The sequence below is a fragment of the Physeter macrocephalus genome, chromosome 9 (genome assembly GCF_002837175.3).
Source record: "Physeter macrocephalus isolate SW-GA chromosome 9, ASM283717v5, whole genome shotgun sequence".
Taxonomy (NCBI): domain Eukaryota; kingdom Metazoa; phylum Chordata; class Mammalia; order Artiodactyla; family Physeteridae; genus Physeter; species Physeter macrocephalus.
The window spans coordinates 61040497-61061350 of record NC_041222.1 but is presented as its reverse complement, the minus strand read 5'-3'; the positions used below and the strand labels follow the sequence as shown (position 1 = coordinate 61061350).

At 40.9% G+C, this 20854-nt stretch overlaps 1 protein-coding gene across 1 annotated transcript in view; it reads right to left on the bottom strand.

Annotated features, from left to right (window-relative positions):
• Positions 1-20854, bottom strand: part of ADAMTSL1 (ADAMTS like 1) — a 475524-nt gene that overhangs the window by 33303 nt on the left and 421367 nt on the right. Inside the window, exons 24-26 of the mRNA XM_024126824.3 lie at positions 8943-9155; positions 7133-7313; positions 3710-3917 (exon numbers count right to left, since the gene is read on the bottom strand). Of these exons, the coding sequence (XP_023982592.1) occupies positions 3710-3917; positions 7133-7313; positions 8943-9155 (602 nt within the window). The remainder of the gene's footprint in view (positions 1-3709; positions 3918-7132; positions 7314-8942; positions 9156-20854) is intronic.

Genomic DNA, 20854 nt, shown 5'->3' with positions numbered 1-20854 from the left:
ATGAAGAACCTTCAGTTTGTGTTGGTCTTTCTTTTCAGTTTTAACTAAAACATAACATTTCCTCTCCAAATGGAGAGTCACTGTGGTTCCTTCCTCCGTCCAGCTGAGCCCCCATTTCTTCTCTCTCTTGAGCTAACCTGGGACTTTTTTGGTTAACCTCCAACAGGGAATTGAGAAAGGAGTTGCTGGTAGCAGCTAGGCTTCAACTCTTCTTGGCCTGGAACAATGGTTCCCTACCCTGACTGCACATTAGAATCACTTGGGTGGCTTCTAAAACATGCCCATGTTTAGATCCCTCTCCTGAGCAATTGACTTAGAGTCACTGGAGAAATTTCTTTAAAAGACCAATGTCTAGCAAAGACACCACCAAAAAAGAAAATTACAGGCCAATATCTTTGATGAATATAGATGAAAAAATTCTCAACAAAATATTAGCAAACTGAATCCAGCAACACATAAAAAATATCGTAACACCATGACCAAGTGGGATTCGTCCCAAGCTCACAAGGATGGTTCAGCATATGAAATCAATCAATGTGATAACACCACATAAACAAAAGACAACACATGATCATCTCAATAGATGCAGAAAAAGCATTTGACAAAATTCAACATCCATTCATGATAAAAAAAAAAATCTTACCAAAGTGGGTATAGAGGGAACGTATCTCCAGATAATAAAAGCTATTTATGACAAACCGACAGACAATATAATACTCAATGGTGAAAAGCTGAAAGCCTTCCTGCTAAAATCTGGAACAAGACAAGGATGCCCACTCTCACTTCTTCTATTCAACATAGAATTGGAAGTCCTAGCCACAGCAATCAGAGAAGAAAAAGAAATAAAAGGTATCCAAATTGGGGGGACTTCCCTGGCAGTCCAGTGGTTAAGACTTCACCTTCCAACGCAGTGGTTGCAGGTTTGATCGCTGGTCAGAAGCTAAGATCCCACGTGCCTCGTGGCCAAAGAACCGAAACATAAAACAGAAGCCATATTGTAACAAAATTCAATAAAGACTTTAAAAATGGTCCACATCAAAAAAATCTTAAAAATAAAAAGGTATCCAAATTGGAAGGGAAGAGCTAAAACTGTCATTATATGCAGATGATATGATACTATATATAGGAAACCCTAAAGACTCCACACAAAAACTACTAGAACTGATACATTCAGCAAGGTAGCAGGATACAAGATTAACATACAGAAATGTGTTGCATTTCTTTACACCAACAACAAAATATCAGAAAGGGAATGTAAAAGAAACAAAACCTTTTAAAATCGCAACCCCCAAAAGAAAATACTTAGGAATAAACCTCACCAAGGAGGTGAAAGACTTATTCGCTGAGACCTATAAAACATTAATAAAGGAAATTAAAGAAGACTCAAAGAAATGGAAAGATATCCCATGCTCTTGTATTGGAAGAACTAATATTGTTAAAATGGCCATACTACCCAAAGCCATCTACAGATTTAATGAGATCCATATCAAATTACTCATGACATGTTTCACAGAACTGGAACAAATAATCCTAAAAATTTACATGGTACCATAAAAGACCTAGAATTACCAAGGCAATTCTGAAGATAAAGAACAAAGCAGGAGGCAAAACCCTCCCAGACTTGACAATACCACAAAGCTACAGTACTCAAAACAGCATGGTATTAGCACAAAAACAGACATATGGATCAATGGAACAGAATAGAGAGCCCAGAAATAAGCCCACACACCTAAGGTCAATTAATCTTCGACAAAGGAGGCAAGAATATAGAATGGGAAAAAGACAGTCTCTTTCAGCAAGTGGTGCTGGGAAAGTTGGACAGCTGCATGTAAATGGATGGAGTTAAAACACACCCTCTCACTATACACAAAAGCAAACTCAAAATGGCTTAAAGACTTAAAACATAAGACATGATACCATAAAACTCCTAGAAGAGAACATAGGCAAAACATTCTCTGACATAAATTGTACAAATGTTTTCTTAGTTCCGTCTCCCAAGGCAATAGAAAAAAATACAAAAATAAACAAATGGGACCTAGTCAAACTCACAAGCTTTTGCACAGCAAAGTAAACCATAAACAAGATGAAAAAAACCTACAGAATGGGAGAAAATATTCACAAACACTGCGACCAACAAGGGCTTAATTTCCAAAATATACAAATAGCTCATACAACTCAACAACAAAAAACAAACAACCCAATCCAAAAAATGGGCAGAAGACCTAAATAGACCTCTCTCCAAAGAAGAAATATGGATGGCCAATAGGCACATGAAAAGATGCTCAACATCGCTAAATATTAGAGAAATGCAAATAAAAACTGCAGTGAGGTACCACCTCACACCAGTCAGAATGGCCATCATTATAAAGTCTACAAGTAACAAATGCTGGAGAGGGTGTGGAGAAAAGGGAACCCTCTTATGCTGTTGGTGGGAATGTAAATTGCTACAGCCACTATGGAGAACAGTCTGGAGTTTCCTAAAAAACTAAAAATAGAGCTACAGTATGATCTAGCAATCCCAGTCCTGGGCATATATCCAGAGAAAACCATACATGCACCCCAATGTTCACTGCAGCACTATTTACAACAGCCAGGACACGGATGTAACCTAGATGTCCATCAATGGATGAATGGATAAAGAAGATGTGGTATATATATACAATGGAATATTACTCAGCCATAAAAAAGAAGGAAATAATGCCATTTGCAGCAACATGGATGGACCTAGAGATTGTCATACTGAGTGAAGTAAGACAGAGAAAGACAAATATCATATGATATCGCTTGTTTGTGGAATCTAAAAGAATGGTATAAATGAACTTGTATGCAGAACAGAAATGGAGTCACAGATGTGGAGAAGAAACTTGTGGTTACCAGGAGGGGTAGGGATAGATTGGGAGATTGGGATTGATATATAGATGCTACTATATATAAAATAGATTACTAATAAGAACCTACTGTATAGCATAGGGAACTCTACTCAATACTATGTAATGAGCTATATGGGAAAAGAATCTAAAAAGAATGGATATATGTATATGTGTAGCTGATTCACTTTGCTGTATAGCAGAAACTAACAAAGCATTGTAAATCAACTATACTCCAATAAAAATTAATTTTAAAATACCCCAAAAGACACATGCACCCCAATGTTCATTGCAGCACTATTCACAACAGCCAGGACATGGAAACAACCCTAATGTCCATTGACAGATGAATGGATAAAGAAAATGTGGTGCATATATACAATGGAATACTACTGAGCCATAAAAAAGAACGAAATAATGCCATTTGCAGCAACATGGATGCAGCTAGAGATTATCATACTAAGTGAAGTAAGTCAGGAGACAAATATCATATGATATCACTTATATGTGGAATCTAAAAAATGATAGAAATGAACTTATTTACAAAACAGAAACAGACTCGCAGACTTGAAAAACAAACTTATGGCTACCAAAGGGTAAAGAAGGGGGAGGGATAAATTTGGAATTAACAGACTACTATATAGATGAAGGATAAATGACAGGGACCTACTGTATAGCAGAGGGAACTCAACTCAATATCATATAGTAACCTACAATAGAAAAGAATCTGAAACAGAATAGATATATATGCACAACTGAATCACTTTGCTGTACACCTGAAACACTGTAAATCAACTCTACTTTAATAAAAAATAAAAATTAAAAAAAAAAAGCCCTCTCACCTGGCCCCAGCTGGAGAAGGCCCACTCCACACACAGCTGTTGGTTACAGGCCTGGGTGTCGACTGGCCGTTTGGCAAGCTGTGTGCACATGTCATTGGACACAGGAGTGGAGATCCCAGAGGCTTTCAGCTTCTGGCAGGTCACCCGGCGGGTCTGGACACCTCCCCCACAGCTCCGGGTACAGGCGGACCAGGAGGTCACCATCCACCTGGAAAGAGGAAGAAGAGTCAGGGCAAAGGGTCAAGCCTTGAGGAGAGGGACGATGCCATACACTCTCAGAAAAGGAGCCCCGTGCATCTTCCTCTTCTCATCACACAGCAGCTAATTGCAGGGCCATGTCTCTTTTCACAGTCTATGCTTGGGGTGGTAGGCTGAAAATCCCCACCCCTCCCCACCGAGATATCTATATCAAGTCCCTGGAACTTGTGAATGCTACCTTATTTGGACAAAGGGTGTTTACAGTTATAATTAAAGATTTTGAGATGAGATTGTCCTGCATTATCTGGGTAGGCATTAAATACCATCACATACCCTTATAACAGAAAGGCAAAGGGAGATTGGACATAGAAAAGGAGGAGACAGTGTGACCACAGAGGCAGAGGTTGGAGTGATGTGGCCACAAGCCAAGGGACACCGGGAGCCACCAGAAGCTGCAAGGGCGGAGGAACTGATTCTCTCCCAGAGCTTTTGGAGGGGGTACAGCCCTGCTGACACCTTGATTTTGGACTTCTGGCCTCCACAACTGTAGGAGAATAGATTTCTCTTGTTTTAAGTAACGACGTTTGTGGTAATTTGCTGTGGCAGCCACAGGAAACAAATACCCTTTGGAAATTGACTAAAAAGGCACAACGTGAAAGAGTTTTCTGAAGATCAGTTGCCTTTTCTTAACATTGGCCCCAAAAGCCGTGAGCTTGCAGATGACACATTCTGGGAAGACAGTCCTTTAGCTGGTTACGCTGCATTGCAGTTCTGGTACTTCCTAATGGCATCCCAGTGTGGGGCAGAGAAGGGACAGTTTCCCAGGGAAGTCAGATCCAAACCTGGGTCACCCCCTGACCCTGGAGGCAGTCTGGGTCTCGGTTAAGCCAAGTTCTGTCTGCTTGTACTCACTGTTTTTTCTACCTCGCCTTAACCCACGTCTCGTTTGATTGTGTTTAATCCCTCAGAAACCTACGAAGTTCCTTCCAGCTTTCTGGAGCAATTCCCACGCCCATGAGTCACAGTCCATAGGTCTTACACCTCTTAGAGGGCTGTATACGTGGTGACAGTAGTTGTTCTTAGGATGTTAGCTTCTAACTGCAATTCGGGCCCTCAGAAGTGAGACTGACCAGGACTGCGACAAATGGCTTTCCTCATAAAGCCAAGCTGTAAGCTGGGAAACACTCTGAAATCCTTGGTCTGTATACAAATGTGGAGGGGTTCTCTTTGGATGTTGGTACCCTGGGCTAATTCTCAAAGAAGAGGGCAAGGGGGTGCAGTTTGGGGAAAAGAATGAGAAAAAAATTTGGTGCTTTCCAGCCATTTAATTCCATCTAGAGAAAACATTTTGTTTTACTGCCTGAGAAAAAAATTTATCTAAATGAAGTGGCTGAAACAGCTACCTGGGTCAAAGCGGGACTTCGCAGTGTTTTTCAGAAAGCCTACGAGGGCCACGCTTGTTTGTGTGCAGAGAAGGGGGCTGACGTGCCCAGGAAGCCTGGTGGGGAAACCAAGCAAAGGTGAGCCTGTGGCCACTTCCTAGTCCAGCAGCGCCACATCTGGCTTTCAGGAGAGGTAAGTAGCAGGGACAGGGAGCAAATTCCTCCTGAGTCTGGATCTGTGACTTATTTAATTTGGTGGAACTCCTCTGCTCCATTAGCCCTGGAGAGAGATGACTGCATGCAGATTTCCATCCTGCAGGAGCAGAGCAGCTTAGGAAACAGGCCGACGGTGTTTTAAAGCCCCTGGGGGCACTGAAACCCAAGCAGACCCAGCCATTGTTTCATCTGCAGAAGTAAATAAGGCTGATTGACTCTGACCATCACCACAGCAAATCAGAAAGTCCCTGGCATGTCCAAGACCTCTTCTTCGTTTCACACGGCTTGGCAAGGGCAGTCTTCCAGCCTCTCGTATCCCTGGTGAATGTCAGGCCTGCCTTTCAATCAACTTTTATTTCCAAATATCCATTTCAGCAATTTTTCAGGAGTTGGGATGGGGGCTTTGAGAAAGGAGAGGTACGGGCTATGTTACAGTTCAGGAAGGGTATAAAAGGACATTAATCATTCCCGTGGAAACCTTCCCGTCAGCAAGTCAAACTGCTGATATTAACGAGTGTGTTTCATATTTCATTGAGGCTCTCCTGGTTTCAGCTGCTTCTTATGACTCCGCTGGCAAAACACAAAGCAGTTGCCTAAGTAGTGGATGAACGTCCACAGATAGGTAGTAAAGGGGCATTTCAGGACCCAGCCAAGTCTCCCCGGGCTCTGGGCGCCATGCTGGTGCCAACTCCAAGCCCATCCATCATCCCTTTAGCTGCTGCCTGACACTGGGTGGCAGGGGAAGGGTACTACTCGGTGGGACTCACAGCTGCTCAAAGCTCAAGGCAGATGGAAGAGGCAGAGACTGTGGGTGTCATTCTGAGCTATATAAGGGACCCAAATGCAGAGAATGTATAGTTGGCCCTTGAACAACACGGGTATGAGCTGCACAGATCCAACTTATACTCGGATTTCTTTCACGAAATACCTACTACAGTACTACACCATCCGTTGTTGTGAAATTGCAGATATGGAGCGCCGACTATCAAGTGATAGGTGGATTTCTGACTGCTCGGGGTCGGCGCCCCTAACCTCTGCATTGTGCAAGGGTCAACTGTAAACCCAAAGTTGAAGCAACTATGGGAAATGGAAATTGATGTCACCTTTAGCAGGATGCAACCCTTTGTAGAAGAGAGGATAATATTTCCTTAACTAAATTGGAGAACTGATGAGCACAGGTATTTACAGCTAGAAGAAAGGGGAGGAGTTGGGGTATAGGCCAATAGTCACTATCCCCTAAACACTTCAACTGCAAACATATTTCTTTTCTTTCAAACCAGCCAAAGAGCCAGCTTCTTACTGCAGTATGGGAGCTGTCTCTTGCCAGGGCCTGGGATGCTTCTGGCCCCTGAACAGACCCTGTCAGGCCCTTGGGAAGCCTGGGCATCCTTTAGCCGCCTGAATAGTGAGGGAAGAAACAGCCAAGGGAGGAGGCTCATCCTGAGGGATGTCTTCTGTGCAGTGGAGAGGCTGGCGGGCCCGGGCCTACAGGAAAGGATGTCAGGCCCCCTCACCTGCACTTAATGTAGCTCTCTCAGTGCTAGACAAGGGATGGCCATGAACTTGGCTAAAAGTCCAGGCCCATCCTTGGGAGTGGGCGGCCTGAGCCAGCATCCGGCGCACTCACCGGGAAGGGCAGTCTCTCCGGTTGCAGGCGATGGGCTGCACAGCAGGGCGCACCTTCCCTGCGCAGTGAGTGGGGTTGACCTCCGTGCTGTTCAGGAGACACCTCAGGCGGGGCTGCTGAACCCCCCTGTTACCACAGGAGGCTGAGCAGGTCGCCAGTCTGTCCACAGACCACCAGTAATCTATCACAGAAGGAGGATCAGAGGTGAAAAGAAGATAGCATTAATGCCCATGTTATTCCTTCAGAGTGGTGGGGTGGGGTGTGGTAGGAATGAGATGCTGTTACGAATGAGGCTCTGCCCTGCGGGTAGGCTCCATTCCCCACCGATCTAGGCAAGTCATGTGGTCTCCAGGGGCCTCCACTGGCTCATCCATAAAGTGAGTACAGTAGCCCTTATCGTGTCATGCTACCGTGAGGACTGGATATAAAGAAAGTACAGGGCCTAGCCCAGTGCCTGGCACATAGAACTTCATCAGTGGCTGTAGCTCTCGTATTTCTAAACCTACTTCCTAAAGTACTCTTTCCTTCCATTAGTTTACCAGAAAGTGACTTTATTTTTCAACAAAGAGATATAAAAATATCAGAGGTACTTAACAATCATATTTAAAAGTCTATACTGGAGTTGGACTTTGTATATGTTACAGAAAAACAGCCTATCCAGAGAGGCTCACTTTTCATGATGACGTGGGTCAGAAAGGCCATTTCTTTGGATTTCCTATTTGGGGGTCTGGGACTCACTGGTAGGAAAGCTGTTAAAAATAACTGGGCTGGTAAATTTTGAGTGCTTATTTGCACTCAAAAGATTTGTGTGCTGCAAATCTTGTAGATAGGCACTGCCTTCTGGTTTTCAGCAGAGAGTGCCTGGCTGGCAAGAAAACGCAACATTGACTTTCCTGTGTGGAAAGTGAGATGGCGGCGGAGGATGTTTAAGGGGAAAACCTACACGCTCAGGAAAATCTCCCCCCTTATATGCTATTCTGGGATGAACTCTGTCCCTTCCCACGGAAACCTCCATTTTAGGATACGTGCAGTAGAATTTTGCTTTCCCTACAAGTATCACACATAGGCCACAGGTAGAACCAGTCTATGGAAAACTCAAAAACCTCAGGTAGTTTCTATAACAAGGCCAGTTTGGGCTCCTTTCCCACTGTTTTGGGCTCATTCACAACCCTTTCTTGGGGCCGTGAATGCCAGGCCCCACCCAAGGGCTCTCTGACCTGCCCAGGTGCCTGGAAGGTGAATGCATGAGCCACACAGACTCCTCAGTCTGCTCGTGGACAGGCCACAGAGAAGGTGCCAGGGAAGCACTTGGCGTGTGACTGCAGCTGGAGACTCTTCTGGATGATCAGCGGTCCTGGCACCAGCCCTGGTTCTCCGAGGCAGGGGCAGTAACCACGTAGTTCACATCAAGAGGTAATGTTAAACCAGCTCAACACAGAAAACTTGTATTTTCTTGGTAGGCAACTTTGCGAGTGTGTGTGTGTGCTCTTTACTAGTTAAACCAGCCTAAAGGAAACACATTCGCTTTGCTATATGGCGATATCTCCTTGGTCCTGAGCAGCAGTAACATGATGAACAGAAGGGCGCATCTATGAAAGCAGCACTGACTTTTCCGGGTTCTGCTGAGATGGGGGTGGGTGGCTTTTCTGAAGAGCCTCACCATATGGCAACACGGTTGGGCTTCCATTTTCATGTTCTAAGAACCACTGGAGATCAGAAATCACTTTGTTCTGCTGGAGAATTAGATTTCCAAGTAGACTCTCTTCTTCAAGAAACAAGCCTGGCACCCAACGCCTGAAGGGTTTCTTACCTTGGATCACTAAAGAGGCCTTCTGTACGAGCATTCCCGCCTCATTCTGAGCAAGGCAGCTGAATTCCCCTTGAGACCCGCCACTAAGATTTGCAACCTGGAGAATCCGTCCAGCTGCCAGGATATGATGCGTCAGTCCTGTGGTATTGGCAACTGGCTGGTCACCATGGAACCAGGTGATATTGGGAGTAGGGTGGCCTTTGATGGGGCAGCCTAGAAGGAGAGGTGAGGAGAAGTAAGCCATGGATAAAGCCAATAAGGACACATTCCTGATGAGCTGTTTGACTGTTTCCACGTGTTTTGAGGCCATACATTTGATGTGGCTTCCCCATGGCATTTTTCTTATGTTTCCCATTCCCAAGCAAATGGGAGATGTTTTTATTCTCTGGATGCTTGGAGGGTGACTGTTACTCATTCAATTAAAGTAAAAATTCCTGGGGAACACAAAGTACCTATTTTTGTCTATGTCCCTATAATAACTTTAAAAAAAATGAAGCAATTAAGATTTACTCATTGGACATTTTCTCAAGTTAATTAGTTCCTATGCCAGTTTTATACTGAAAGAAATCACTTCTTCAAATGCAATGAGTTGGGGGGGAAAAAACCCCTACGTACTATATAGTAATAGCTAGGAATCAAACTTTAATTGGTAAATGTCTAACGTCTGCCTCCATTTTACTCTTTATGTGATTTTCAAGCCAAAAATTTTCAACAGAGACTAGGAAAACAATTTTGAACACTGATCTCATTTCTCTATAGGTCAAGAACCTTGGCCTTCTGACAGCTCTTCTGACAACCAAGCCTGCATTGGACATGTACAATGTTATACTTATTACATAGTCACTGAGCCTATTTTGATACATTAAAATTCCAAAATATTAAACTGAGATATGGTGTCTATTCAAGCCTTTGTAGCATAGAATTAGTAAAATAAACTGATTGCAATTGTGAGAGAAAACTCATTACCTCTAAATTCGTACTTGTTGAATTTGCTGTTGTGACCCCAGAAACTTAGCTTCCAGAGGAGGTTTACTTGGAGGTTTAAAATGCAAGATAAATCATTCAAAATTAAAGATAGTGGAGGTTTTCTCTCAGTTCAGTTAAAAAATATCTATTTGGTGTCTAGTGTTCTGGGGACAGTAAAGCTAGTTAAGACTATCTTCTCTCTTGCAAGGAGATCCCAGCTGGTATGGGATGCAAAAAAGCACACTAATAAAACTGAGATGTAAGGCAGAAGATGAGATCAGTGAGACACACAGATGGTCACCTGCATGGATGTGTGTGCCTATGGATCTGGACAGAGAATGGATTTTCTAACGTTCTGTGTTCTGGGGGCAGCACTGTTAGAATTTTTATAGTATGGCAGCGTTAACACAGGAAAGGTCTTTAAGAGATGATCTAGCTTACTGCCAGAGGAGAAAACTGAGGCCCAGAAATGTTAAGAGACCTTCCCAAGATCAAGGGGCAGATCTTCTATCTGACTCACTGTCTTGTGTTCTTTCCCCCATACCTACTGCTTGTCTGGTTAGACGCCAACAATTTACTTAGGCATCTTGATACCTCCTTCCTTTGTCTGTGTACTCCCTTCATTCCCTTGCCTTTTTACATTTTCACTGTGGTTGTGTAGGTTGAAGAGGTGGGAACAGACTACTTTGAAGAAGGGCCCTGGAAAAACAATGCTAAAATTGACCCTCAAAATTTCAGTATGGAATATCATGTTATAGGACCCAATTTTTCACTTCTCTCCATGTGGACTCACTCTGCTATGTAACTTTACAGGGCCGTCCCATGATGGGTGGGCTTTATTTCCCCACCTCCTTACTTTAGGTTTGGCCATGTGACTACTCTGGCCACTAACAAACACTAACAATGAACAATCTGAAAAGGAAATTAAGAAAACAATTCCATTTACATGAGTATCAAAAAGAATAAAATACTTAAGAATAAACTAAACCAAGGACGCAAAAGACTTGTACACTGAAAACTATAAAACATTGCTAAAAAAAGAAATTAAATTTAAATGAATGAAAAGATATCTCACATTCATGGGTTGGAAGACAATTTTGTTAATGTGTCAGTACTCCCCAAAGCAAACCCAATTCAATCCCAATGACTTAAACAAATTGTTTTTGCCTAAGTAGAAAAATTCATCTTAAAATTCATATGGAATCTAAAGGGACCCTGAATAGCCAAAACAATCTTGAAAAAGAACAGCAAAGTTAGAGGTCTCATACTTCTTGGTTTCAAAACTTATTACAAAGTTACACTAATCAAAAGAGTGTGGAACTGGAATAAAGACAGACAGGTAGACCAATGGAATAGATAGAGAACCCAGAAATAAGCTCTTATGTATATGGTCAAATTTCAACATGGGTGCCAAGACCATTCAATGTGGAAAGGATAGTCTTTTCAACAGATGGTACTGGGAAAACTGGATTTCTACATGCAAAGAATGATGTTGGATCCTTACATTAAACCATATACAAAAATTAACTCAAAGTGGATTAAGGACCTAAACATAAGAGTTAAAAGTATAAAGCTCTCAGAAGAAAATGCAGGGGAAAAGTTTCATAATATTGGATTTGGCAATGATTTCTTGGATATGACTCTAAAAGCACAGGTAACAAAAGAAAAAAATTAGATATACAGGACATCATCAAAATTAAAAGCTTTTGTGTATCACAGGACACTAACAACAGAGTGAAAAGGCAGCCCACACAATGGGAGAAAATATTTACAAATCATAGATCGGATAAGAGATTAATATCCAGAATATAGAACAATTCCTACAACTCAACAACAAAAACCACCAACCAATTTAAGAATGAGCAAAACACTTGAATAGACATTTCTCAAAAACATGCAATGATTAATAAGCACAGGAAAAGATGTTCCACATCACTAATTGTTATAGAAACGCAAATCAGAACCAATGAGATACCACTTTATATCCATTAGGATGGCTATTATTAAAAGAAAAAAAAAAAGAAATTAACTAGAGTTGGTGAAGATGTGGGAAAATTATAACACTTGTGTATTGTTGGTGGAAATGTAAAATGGTGCAGCAACTGTGGAAAACAATATTGAGGTCCCTAAAAGAAAATTAAACATTAGAATTACCGTATGATCCAGCAACTCCACTTCTGGCTATAAACCCAAAAGATCTGAAAGCAGGACTTGAATAGATATTTGTACACCAATGTTTATGGCAGCATTATTCACGATAGGCAAAAGGTGGAAACCCAGAGGTCCATCAATAGATGAATGGATAAACGAAATGTGATAAACATATATGATGACTATTATTCAGCCTTAAAAAGGGAATAAGGGGGCTTCCCTGGTGGCGCAGTGGTTGAGAATCTGCCTGCTAATGCAGGGGACAAGATGTTCCACATCACTAATTGTTATAGAAACGCAAATCAGAACCAATGAGATACCACTTTATATCCATTAGGATGGCTATTATTAAAAGAAAAAAAAAAAGAAATTAACTAGAGTTGGTGAAGATGTGGGAAAATTATAACACTTGTGTATTGTTGGTGGAAATGTAAAATGGTGCAGCAACTGTGGAAAACAATATTGAGGTCCCTAAAAGAAAATTAAACATTAGAATTACCGTATGATCCAGCAACTCCACTTCTGGCTATAAACCCAAAAGATCTGAAAGCAGGACTTGAATAGATATTTGTACACCAATGTTTATGGCAGCATTATTCACGATAGGCAAAAGGTGGAAACCCAGAGGTCCATCAATAGATGAATGGATAAACGAAATGTGATAAACATATATGATGACTATTATTCAGCCTTAAAAAGGGAATAAGGGGGCTTCCCTGGTGGCGCAGTGGTTGAGAATCTGCCTGCTAATGCAGGGGACACGGGTTCGAGCCCTGGTCTGGGAAGATCCCACATGCTGCGGAGCAACTAGGCCCGAGAGGCACAACTACTGAGCCTGCGCGTCTGGAGCCTGTGCTCCGCGACAAGAGAGGCCGCGATAGTGAGAGGCCCGCGCACCACGATGAAGAGTGGCCCTGCTTGCCACAACTAGAGAAAGCCCTCGCACAGAAACGAAGACCCAACACAGCAAAAATAAATAAATTAATAAACTCCTACCCCCAACATCTTCTTTAAAAAAAAAAAAAAGGGAATAAAATTCTGATACATGTGACAACATGGATTAAACTTGAAAACATTAAGTGCAGGAAGCCAGACACAAAAGAACAAATATTGTATGATTCCCCTTATATGAGATACCTAGAGTAGTCAAATTTGTAGAAGCAGAAAATGGAATAGTAATTACCAGGGGCTGGGGGAAGGAGGGAATGGAGTATTATTATTATTTAATGATATGAGTTTCAGTTTGGGATGAAACATGGATATGTTCTGGACATGGATAGTGTGAAGTTGTACAACAATGAGAATGTAATTAATGCCACTGAACTGTACACTTAAAAATGGTTAAGATAGTAAGTTTCATGTTATGTATATTTTGCCATAATGAAAGAAATGAGGCAAAAGCTGCGCTGGGCACCAATTTCAATCCTAGACCTCAAGAGACCTGGTGAGTTTTTGCTTGTGCTCTTATGCCTTTGCCATCACTGAAGAAGAACATGCCTCGACTGGCCTGATGATCTCAAGGGGGGGATTAGAGAAATGTGGAGAACAGCCAAGTCACTTCAGCCAAACCCAGTTTAGATCAGCTGAACTAAGTAAGAGCAGTAAGAATAAATGATTGATGTTTTAGCCACTGAGTCTTGTGTTTATTTTAATTCAGAACCTCTTTTTTTTCAGGGGTGGGGTGAGGTAGCTGATACATTTAGGGAGTAGGGGCTTCCAGAGCTCCTTGAGCAATGGATCCAAGGCTTCCAGTAGGGTGGAGTTTCTACCTGTGTACTGACCCAGCACTCACCTGACCTGGATCTTCTCACTCGGGTACTCCGAAGGAGCAGGCTCCCCACATGCTTCTGGTGGCATGTAGGCATCTATATGCCATGAGGTCCATGGTGGTGTCACTCTACTCCCGTTATGAAGTGGGTGTGAGAATGGCCTTGGGGAGAGCTGTATAGAAATCAGTCCACTGGGGACCTCCAGAGACCAGCAGCACCCACTCCCTCCAGCCCCAAAATGTTGTCTGGAGTCAGACGTGGGTTTCATTTTCTAATAAGAGGCAGGAAAGCTGCACATTCGTGTAGGCAAATAGCATGATTTCAAAAGTGAAGCTTGAAACAAGTACAGCTTTTCAGACTTACTGAAACAGATAGATATATATCTTCCTATCACATTTGCTTTAAAGAAAAAGAGGTGCCATATGCTGTTGAGATGCTGGCTCCACGAATCCTTTCGTTTGGTCAGTGTGCATGGAGCGCGGTGAGGCTGACTAGATTCCAAATTGAAAAATATGAACCTTGCTATTCCCCGGGAAACAGGAAATACTTGGCTGGAGAATCTCTCAGATTTAGCTTTAGTCTTTTTTTCCCAACTCCATTAGGACTGATTTTCTGAGAGACTATTTAGGCAGGAAAAGGAGTGGTAGCAGCCACAGGCTATTTTCTATGGCTGATAAAGTTACTTATCTAGGATCCAGAAATCTTAGTCAGCTAAATAAATAGTACATTTACATAACAATTTCATTCAAAATCCTTCCTCTTTCCTGGAATCAGAGGCCAGAGTGAACAGCCGGGATACCTCTCTTAGCCCATCTGGGTCTTGCATCTTGGATATGTTTCCAGGGTCTTCTAGCTTGGTGATCCTAGTGAGGCATGAGGGCTGCCATGGATGTGGAGTTCTTGAAACTCAATTTGAGAAAGACTCTTGAGTAGCAGTGACTAAGACTTTGAGTCTTTGAGAGGCTGCCTTCATAGTAATCCCTCTCACTCTGAAACCTATCAGGGTGAAGATCTGTTTTGTAGAAAGTTTTTAAAGGAAAAGCAGTTTTGTTACTTTCAAATGCAGTTACACAGATACATAACTCTCAAGGAGAACTCTAGATTTTGATAGGGCTCTTTGGCTTCTGTTTTCTAATCTATAAATGAGAGCTTTTGATTTAATCAATACTTTTCAAATTGATGTTCCTTGGGGCCCTAAGGTTTTGCAGAGGTATGGGGGAGGATAGTGGGGAACCTTGATAGGGAATCTGCATAGATGGGGCTTTGGGGTCTCCATTCCCATTTCACTCATAGCAGAATTACATATCAGGCTTCTGCATAAGAAGATTCTTTTATTGGTAACCAGTGAATTAGATGATTTTTAAGGTGCTTTTAGGTTCCAAGGTTTCTCAGCATCATCTCAAATTCATCATTCTCATCCCTCTTCTTCCCAGATAGGGCAAAGTAGACTTAGTCAATCTATATTGTTTAGGTCAATATGTAGTGAAATTGAATTGTGCCAATGAAGGGCTCCTGGAAGAGAAGTTATATATGGGGGTTATTTAGGATTAAGATAAGCAGAGATAGTAGAAGAGGAGGGCAGTCTAGAAGATACAGTATGAGCAAAGGTGAAAAGATGAAAAAACTGGTGATGTGTCTTTGAGAAATGACTGGTTGACTTGACTGGAACATGGAGAACATAGATGATGCTGGTGTGGTGGGTGAGAGATACAATGGGGAGGAACTTGAAGGCCAGAATCTGGTCTTTTGGGAGCCCCTGCAGGTTTCTGAAGACCAGGGGGTGATCTAGGTTGGCTTTAGAAGAATCAGTAAGGTGGTTCTTTCCAAGATGCACTGGCTTGAGAGAAAGGAGAAACTAGGATATCAGTTCAGAGGTGACAAGAAATGAGACATACTTGCAAAAGTAGCTCTGACAGGATATGAGGAGGATGGGGGTAGAGACAAAGAAGAGAAGCTAAAGAGACTGAAACACTAGTGGGATTGTTAACAGAAGTAGGTAAATCAGGAAGAGAAGCTATTCCTTATTTCTACCCCTAGAGATGAATAAGTTTAGCTTTAAGCATATTGACTTTAAAGGTTGTGACAGAACCAAAGGATGGAAAAATCCATTGAGACGATAAAAATAAAAATGGAAGTTAGTTAGCAGTAAGAACTGGAGACAGATTTTGGGAACCAGTCTCATAGATTTGTGGAAGGAGTCTTCAATGAAAAGAGGTCAGGTCTCAGGACAAGACAGTGGGAGAACTCTAACATTCAGTGATTGAAGAAGAAATAGGAGGTATTAAAGGGGTCTGTGGGATAGGAGAAAAATTGAGACCATGTGATGTCATGGGACTCCAGAAAGGAAAGGGATTAAACAAACAGGTTGTTAGCAATTAATCAAATAATTGATTTATATAATCAATCAAATAATTGATTTATATAAGAATCTGTGGAATGAATGAGTGGTTTCATTTTTTTTTAAATGAAAATAACTAACCAAACATATTCTTTCCACAACCACCCTCCACCCCCTGTGCCCAGGTAATATAAAGGTAAATAAACTTCATTCCAACTCATGTTTGAATGATCAGAAATTTCAAGTTAGTGGAATTGGAAATAAAATTGTTCTGTATAATCAAAACATACCATTCAATGCTATGTTCACATATTTCTTTCTTTAATTTAAGAGAGAATTTACCTCTGGGTCTTGAATCTTTAGAAGTGTACCAACAACTGTGTTATTAAGAAGATAAAGGATTAAAGAAGAGGGTGAATGAGAATGCTTTAAATGTTGCAAAACAGGAACAGAGTAGATCTTGGCCAGAAAACTCTCAAAACAACTTGACTAGGGATTCTAGCATCCAGTAATGGTGAATAACTAGGTCGGACTAGTCTTAAAATTTAAACAACAGCAACAACAACAACAAAATACACGAAACAACAACTCCTGGAAAGCACTGAAGAGTGACCAAAAGCAGTGGCAGAAACAGAAGGGAAGTCTGTCCTAGAAACCCAGGAACTGCAACAGGTGTGATTTGCTACCTAGTGGCTTTTTGCCTGAAGAAATTCCTCAATCCCCAGATGGCCCAGATTGCTGGAAAATGTATAGCTTAATTGTCTTGAGATGTCAGAGGATGGTGTCTGGGGGCTGTTAGAATAGCTGGAAAGTTAAGGGGGGAAATCCTTTAAGATAAACCTTAAAATCTATATAAGTCCTGTCCAAATTCTTTTTAGCAGACCCCAGAGGAACCCAGCAAAAGAGCAGCAGCTAGAAGCTGACAGTAGAGTGGAGAATTCAGTCTCGGTGCCCACTGCAGGGAAGACAGAAGTTGGAATTTGAGTCCAGCCAAACTAACTGCCTTTTAGAACAAAACCAAACACTCTTCATAGGAAGATAACAGAATCCAAAGTCTCTCCAGTCTATCATCTATAATTTTCATTAAACTGGGTTGGCCAAAATGTTCGATTGTTTCTTCCCATTAGATGGCTCTATTAGCACTTAGTTGTCTTCAACTTCATTCAAAACAAATTTGTTAGATTGTATGTGACAGCTGTCATATCACGTGCATTTAAAAAAAGTCTTATCAAAATTGGTGAATTTTTGTGTAGCCATTTTAATATTGAAGATAGAAGAAAAAAAGCAACATTTTTGGTATATTTTTCTTTATTATTTCAAGAAAGGTAAAAATGCAATTGAAACGCAAAAAAAGATTTGTGCAGTGTATGGAGAAGGTGCTGCGACTCATTGAACATGTCAAAAGTGGTTTGTGAGGTTCCAAGTTGGAGATTTCTCGCTGGACGATGCTCCATGGTTGGGTGGACCAGTTGAATTTGACAGCGATCAAATAGAGACATGAATTGAGAACAATCAGTGTTATACCATGAGGGAGATAGCCGACATACTCAAAATATCCAAATCAAGCACTGAAAATCATTTGCACCAGCTTGGTTATGTTAATCACTTTGATGTTTGGGTTCCACATAAATTAAGCGGAAAAAAACCTTCTTGACAGTATTTCCGCATGCGATTCTCTGCTGAAACATAATGAAAACTTTCCATTTTTAAAACAAATTGTGATGGGTGATGAAAAGTGGATGCTGTACAATAATGTGAAATGGAAGAGATCATGGGGCAAGCAAAATGAACCACCACCAACCACACCTTCATCCAAAGAAGGTGATGTTGTGTATATGGTGGGATTGGAAGGGAGCCCTCTATTATGAGCTCCTTCCGGAAAACCAAACAATTAATTCCAACAAGTACTGCTCCCAGTTAGACCAAAAGCAGCACTCAATGAAAAGCGTCCAGAATTAGTCAACAGAAAACACACAGTCTTCCATCAGGATAATGCAAGACCGTATGTTTCTTTGCTGACCAGGCAAAAACTGTTACAGCTTGGCTGGGAAGTTCTGATTCATCCACCATCTTGACCAGACATTGCACCTTCGGATCTCGATTTATTTAGGTCTTTACAAAATTCTCTTAATGGAAAAAAATTTCAATTCCCTGGAAGACTGTAAAAGGCACCTGGAACAGTTCTTTGCTCAAAAAGATAAAAAGTTTTGGGAAGATGGAATTATGAAGTTGCTTGAAAAACGGCAGAATGTAGTGGAACAGAAGAGTGAATATGTTGTTCAATAAAGTTCTTGGTGAAAATGAAAAATGTGTCTTCTGTTTTTCCTTAAAAACCGAAGGCACTTTTTTTGCCAACCCAATACAATTAAGAAACACTAGATAAGAAAAAAATGTGATCCATACTTAATAGAAATAGCAGTCAACAGAAACCAGTCCTGAGATGATGCATCTGGGATCCATACTTAATAGAAACAGCAGTCAACAGCAGTCAAAAACCAGTCCTGAGATGATGCAAGTGTTGTAATGAATGGACAGTGACTTTAAAGCAGCTATATAAATATGTTTAAGGAGTTAGAGGAAAGTCTACTCATAATAAATGAAAAGATGGAGTATCTCTCTAGAGAAGTAAAAACTATGAAAACAAATTCTAGAGCTGAAATGTGCAAAAAATGAAATGAAAAATTCACTAGATGGGCCTAACAGAAAATTGGACATGACAGGAGAAAGGGTCAGTGAACTTGAAGGTAGTTCAGCAGAAATTATCCAGTGTGAAGAACAGAGGGAAAAAAGATTGAAGGAAAATAAACAGAGCTCCATGGACCTGTGTGAAAAAGTTTAATATATGTGTAATTAGAGCCCAATATGGAAAGAAGAAAATTAGACAGAAATATAGTAGAAGAAATAAAACTATCAAATCTCCCAAATTTTGAGAAAACCATAAAGTTTCAATAAGGTTAACAAACCACCTAGGAACATCATACTCAAAGTGATGAAATTAGCAGATTAAAAAAAAATCTTGAAAGCCATGGTGGAGTAATAAGGACTGGGTTTACTTTCTTGCCATAAATAACTAGAAAACTGGACAAAAATGTATGAAATGGCTGTTTTCAGACAATCAAATAATTATCTCTGTGTCCAATTTTCTCCTTTTTATAATGACACCAGTAAATTAGATTAGGGCCCATCCTAATGACCTCATCTTAACTTGATCATCTGCAAAGACTCTGTTTCCCAAAAAGGTCACATTCACAGGTACTGAGGATGAGAGATTTCAGCAACAACCTTTGCGGGGGACACAATTCAACCCACATCAGAAGACTATCCCAAGCAGAGCATGACAGTCTGGACTAATTAATGAGACAAAGAACAGAGTTCAGTGAGGTTGAGGCAGCTGGAAGTTGAGCAGAATTCTGGAAGTGAGGGTGTTATGTAGAAAAAGTGCCCCAGAAATATGCATAAATTCCTCGAGTCTTTGCCCAAATGAAGATGTACATGCATAGAGTGAAACTCTACAAGATTGACCAAAGATCAGTCAGGGAGCTGTGAGTTTACTATTTCCCAAAGCTCAAGTGGGGCTAGAAGGGCTTCAAGTTCTGACCAGCCAGAGTGCAACATCCTTGTTCATCATTAGAGGAACTCAGTAGAGACCCCTGAGGAGCCCTAGGGTAAAGGCCACTATAGACCTGCTCTAATCAAACTTAAGAACAAACTTCAAAAAGAACAAATTAAACTTTGAATAACTTAACTGCTTAAGAGAAGAAAATCCAACAATCACTAGAAGAAGCCAACAAAATCCAAACACTTAATGATATAAAATTTACATTGTTTAGCTTTCAATCAAATATTACTTGTTAAGTCAAGAAGCAGGAAAATGTGACCCATAACAAAGACAAAAATCGGTCAGTGGAAACATATCTAGAAATGACAGGGATGATGGAATTAGTAGACAAGGATATTAAAACAGGGTATTAAAAATAAGTTAAATATTTAAAGGAAAATGTACATAGTAAGAAAGTAGAAGTTATAAAAAGAATCAAATGCACTTCTAAAAATGAAACATTTTATGAAATGAAAAATTCACTTGATAGGATTAATAGAAGATTAAATACTATAGAAAAAAGATTTTTGATATTTAAGATGTAGTAATAGAAATTAGCCAGACTGAAGCAAAGAGAGAAAAAGACTGAGAAAAAAAAAATCAAGTGGTCAAACATATGTTAGCCAAGGATGTGGTTACATGGGTATATCTGCCAAAATTGTCTGGCTAAAATTTGTGCATTTTAATAATTGTAAATTTTACCTAAAAGAATAATTGAGTAGGGATGGGGGTGGGAAGTAGGTGGAAGTGCAAATAAAATAGGAATGGCAGGAAGTTGTTTTTTGAAGCTGGGTGATGAGTGCACGGGGTTCTTTATGCTGCTCTGTTTACTTTGTATATATGTGAAATTACCCCTAATAAAAAAGGGAAAAAACATGAAATTATTGATCATCAGAAATGACTCAGTGTCCAAAAAAATTGCTTTTCACATATTCTGTTTATTCAGCTTTATGCTTCTTCTTTATATATATATATATATTTTTTTTTGTGGTACATGGGCCTCTCACTGCTGTGGCCTCTCCCATTGCGGGGCACAGGCTCTGGATGCGCAGGCTCAGCGGCCATGGCTCACGGGCCCAGCCACTCCCCG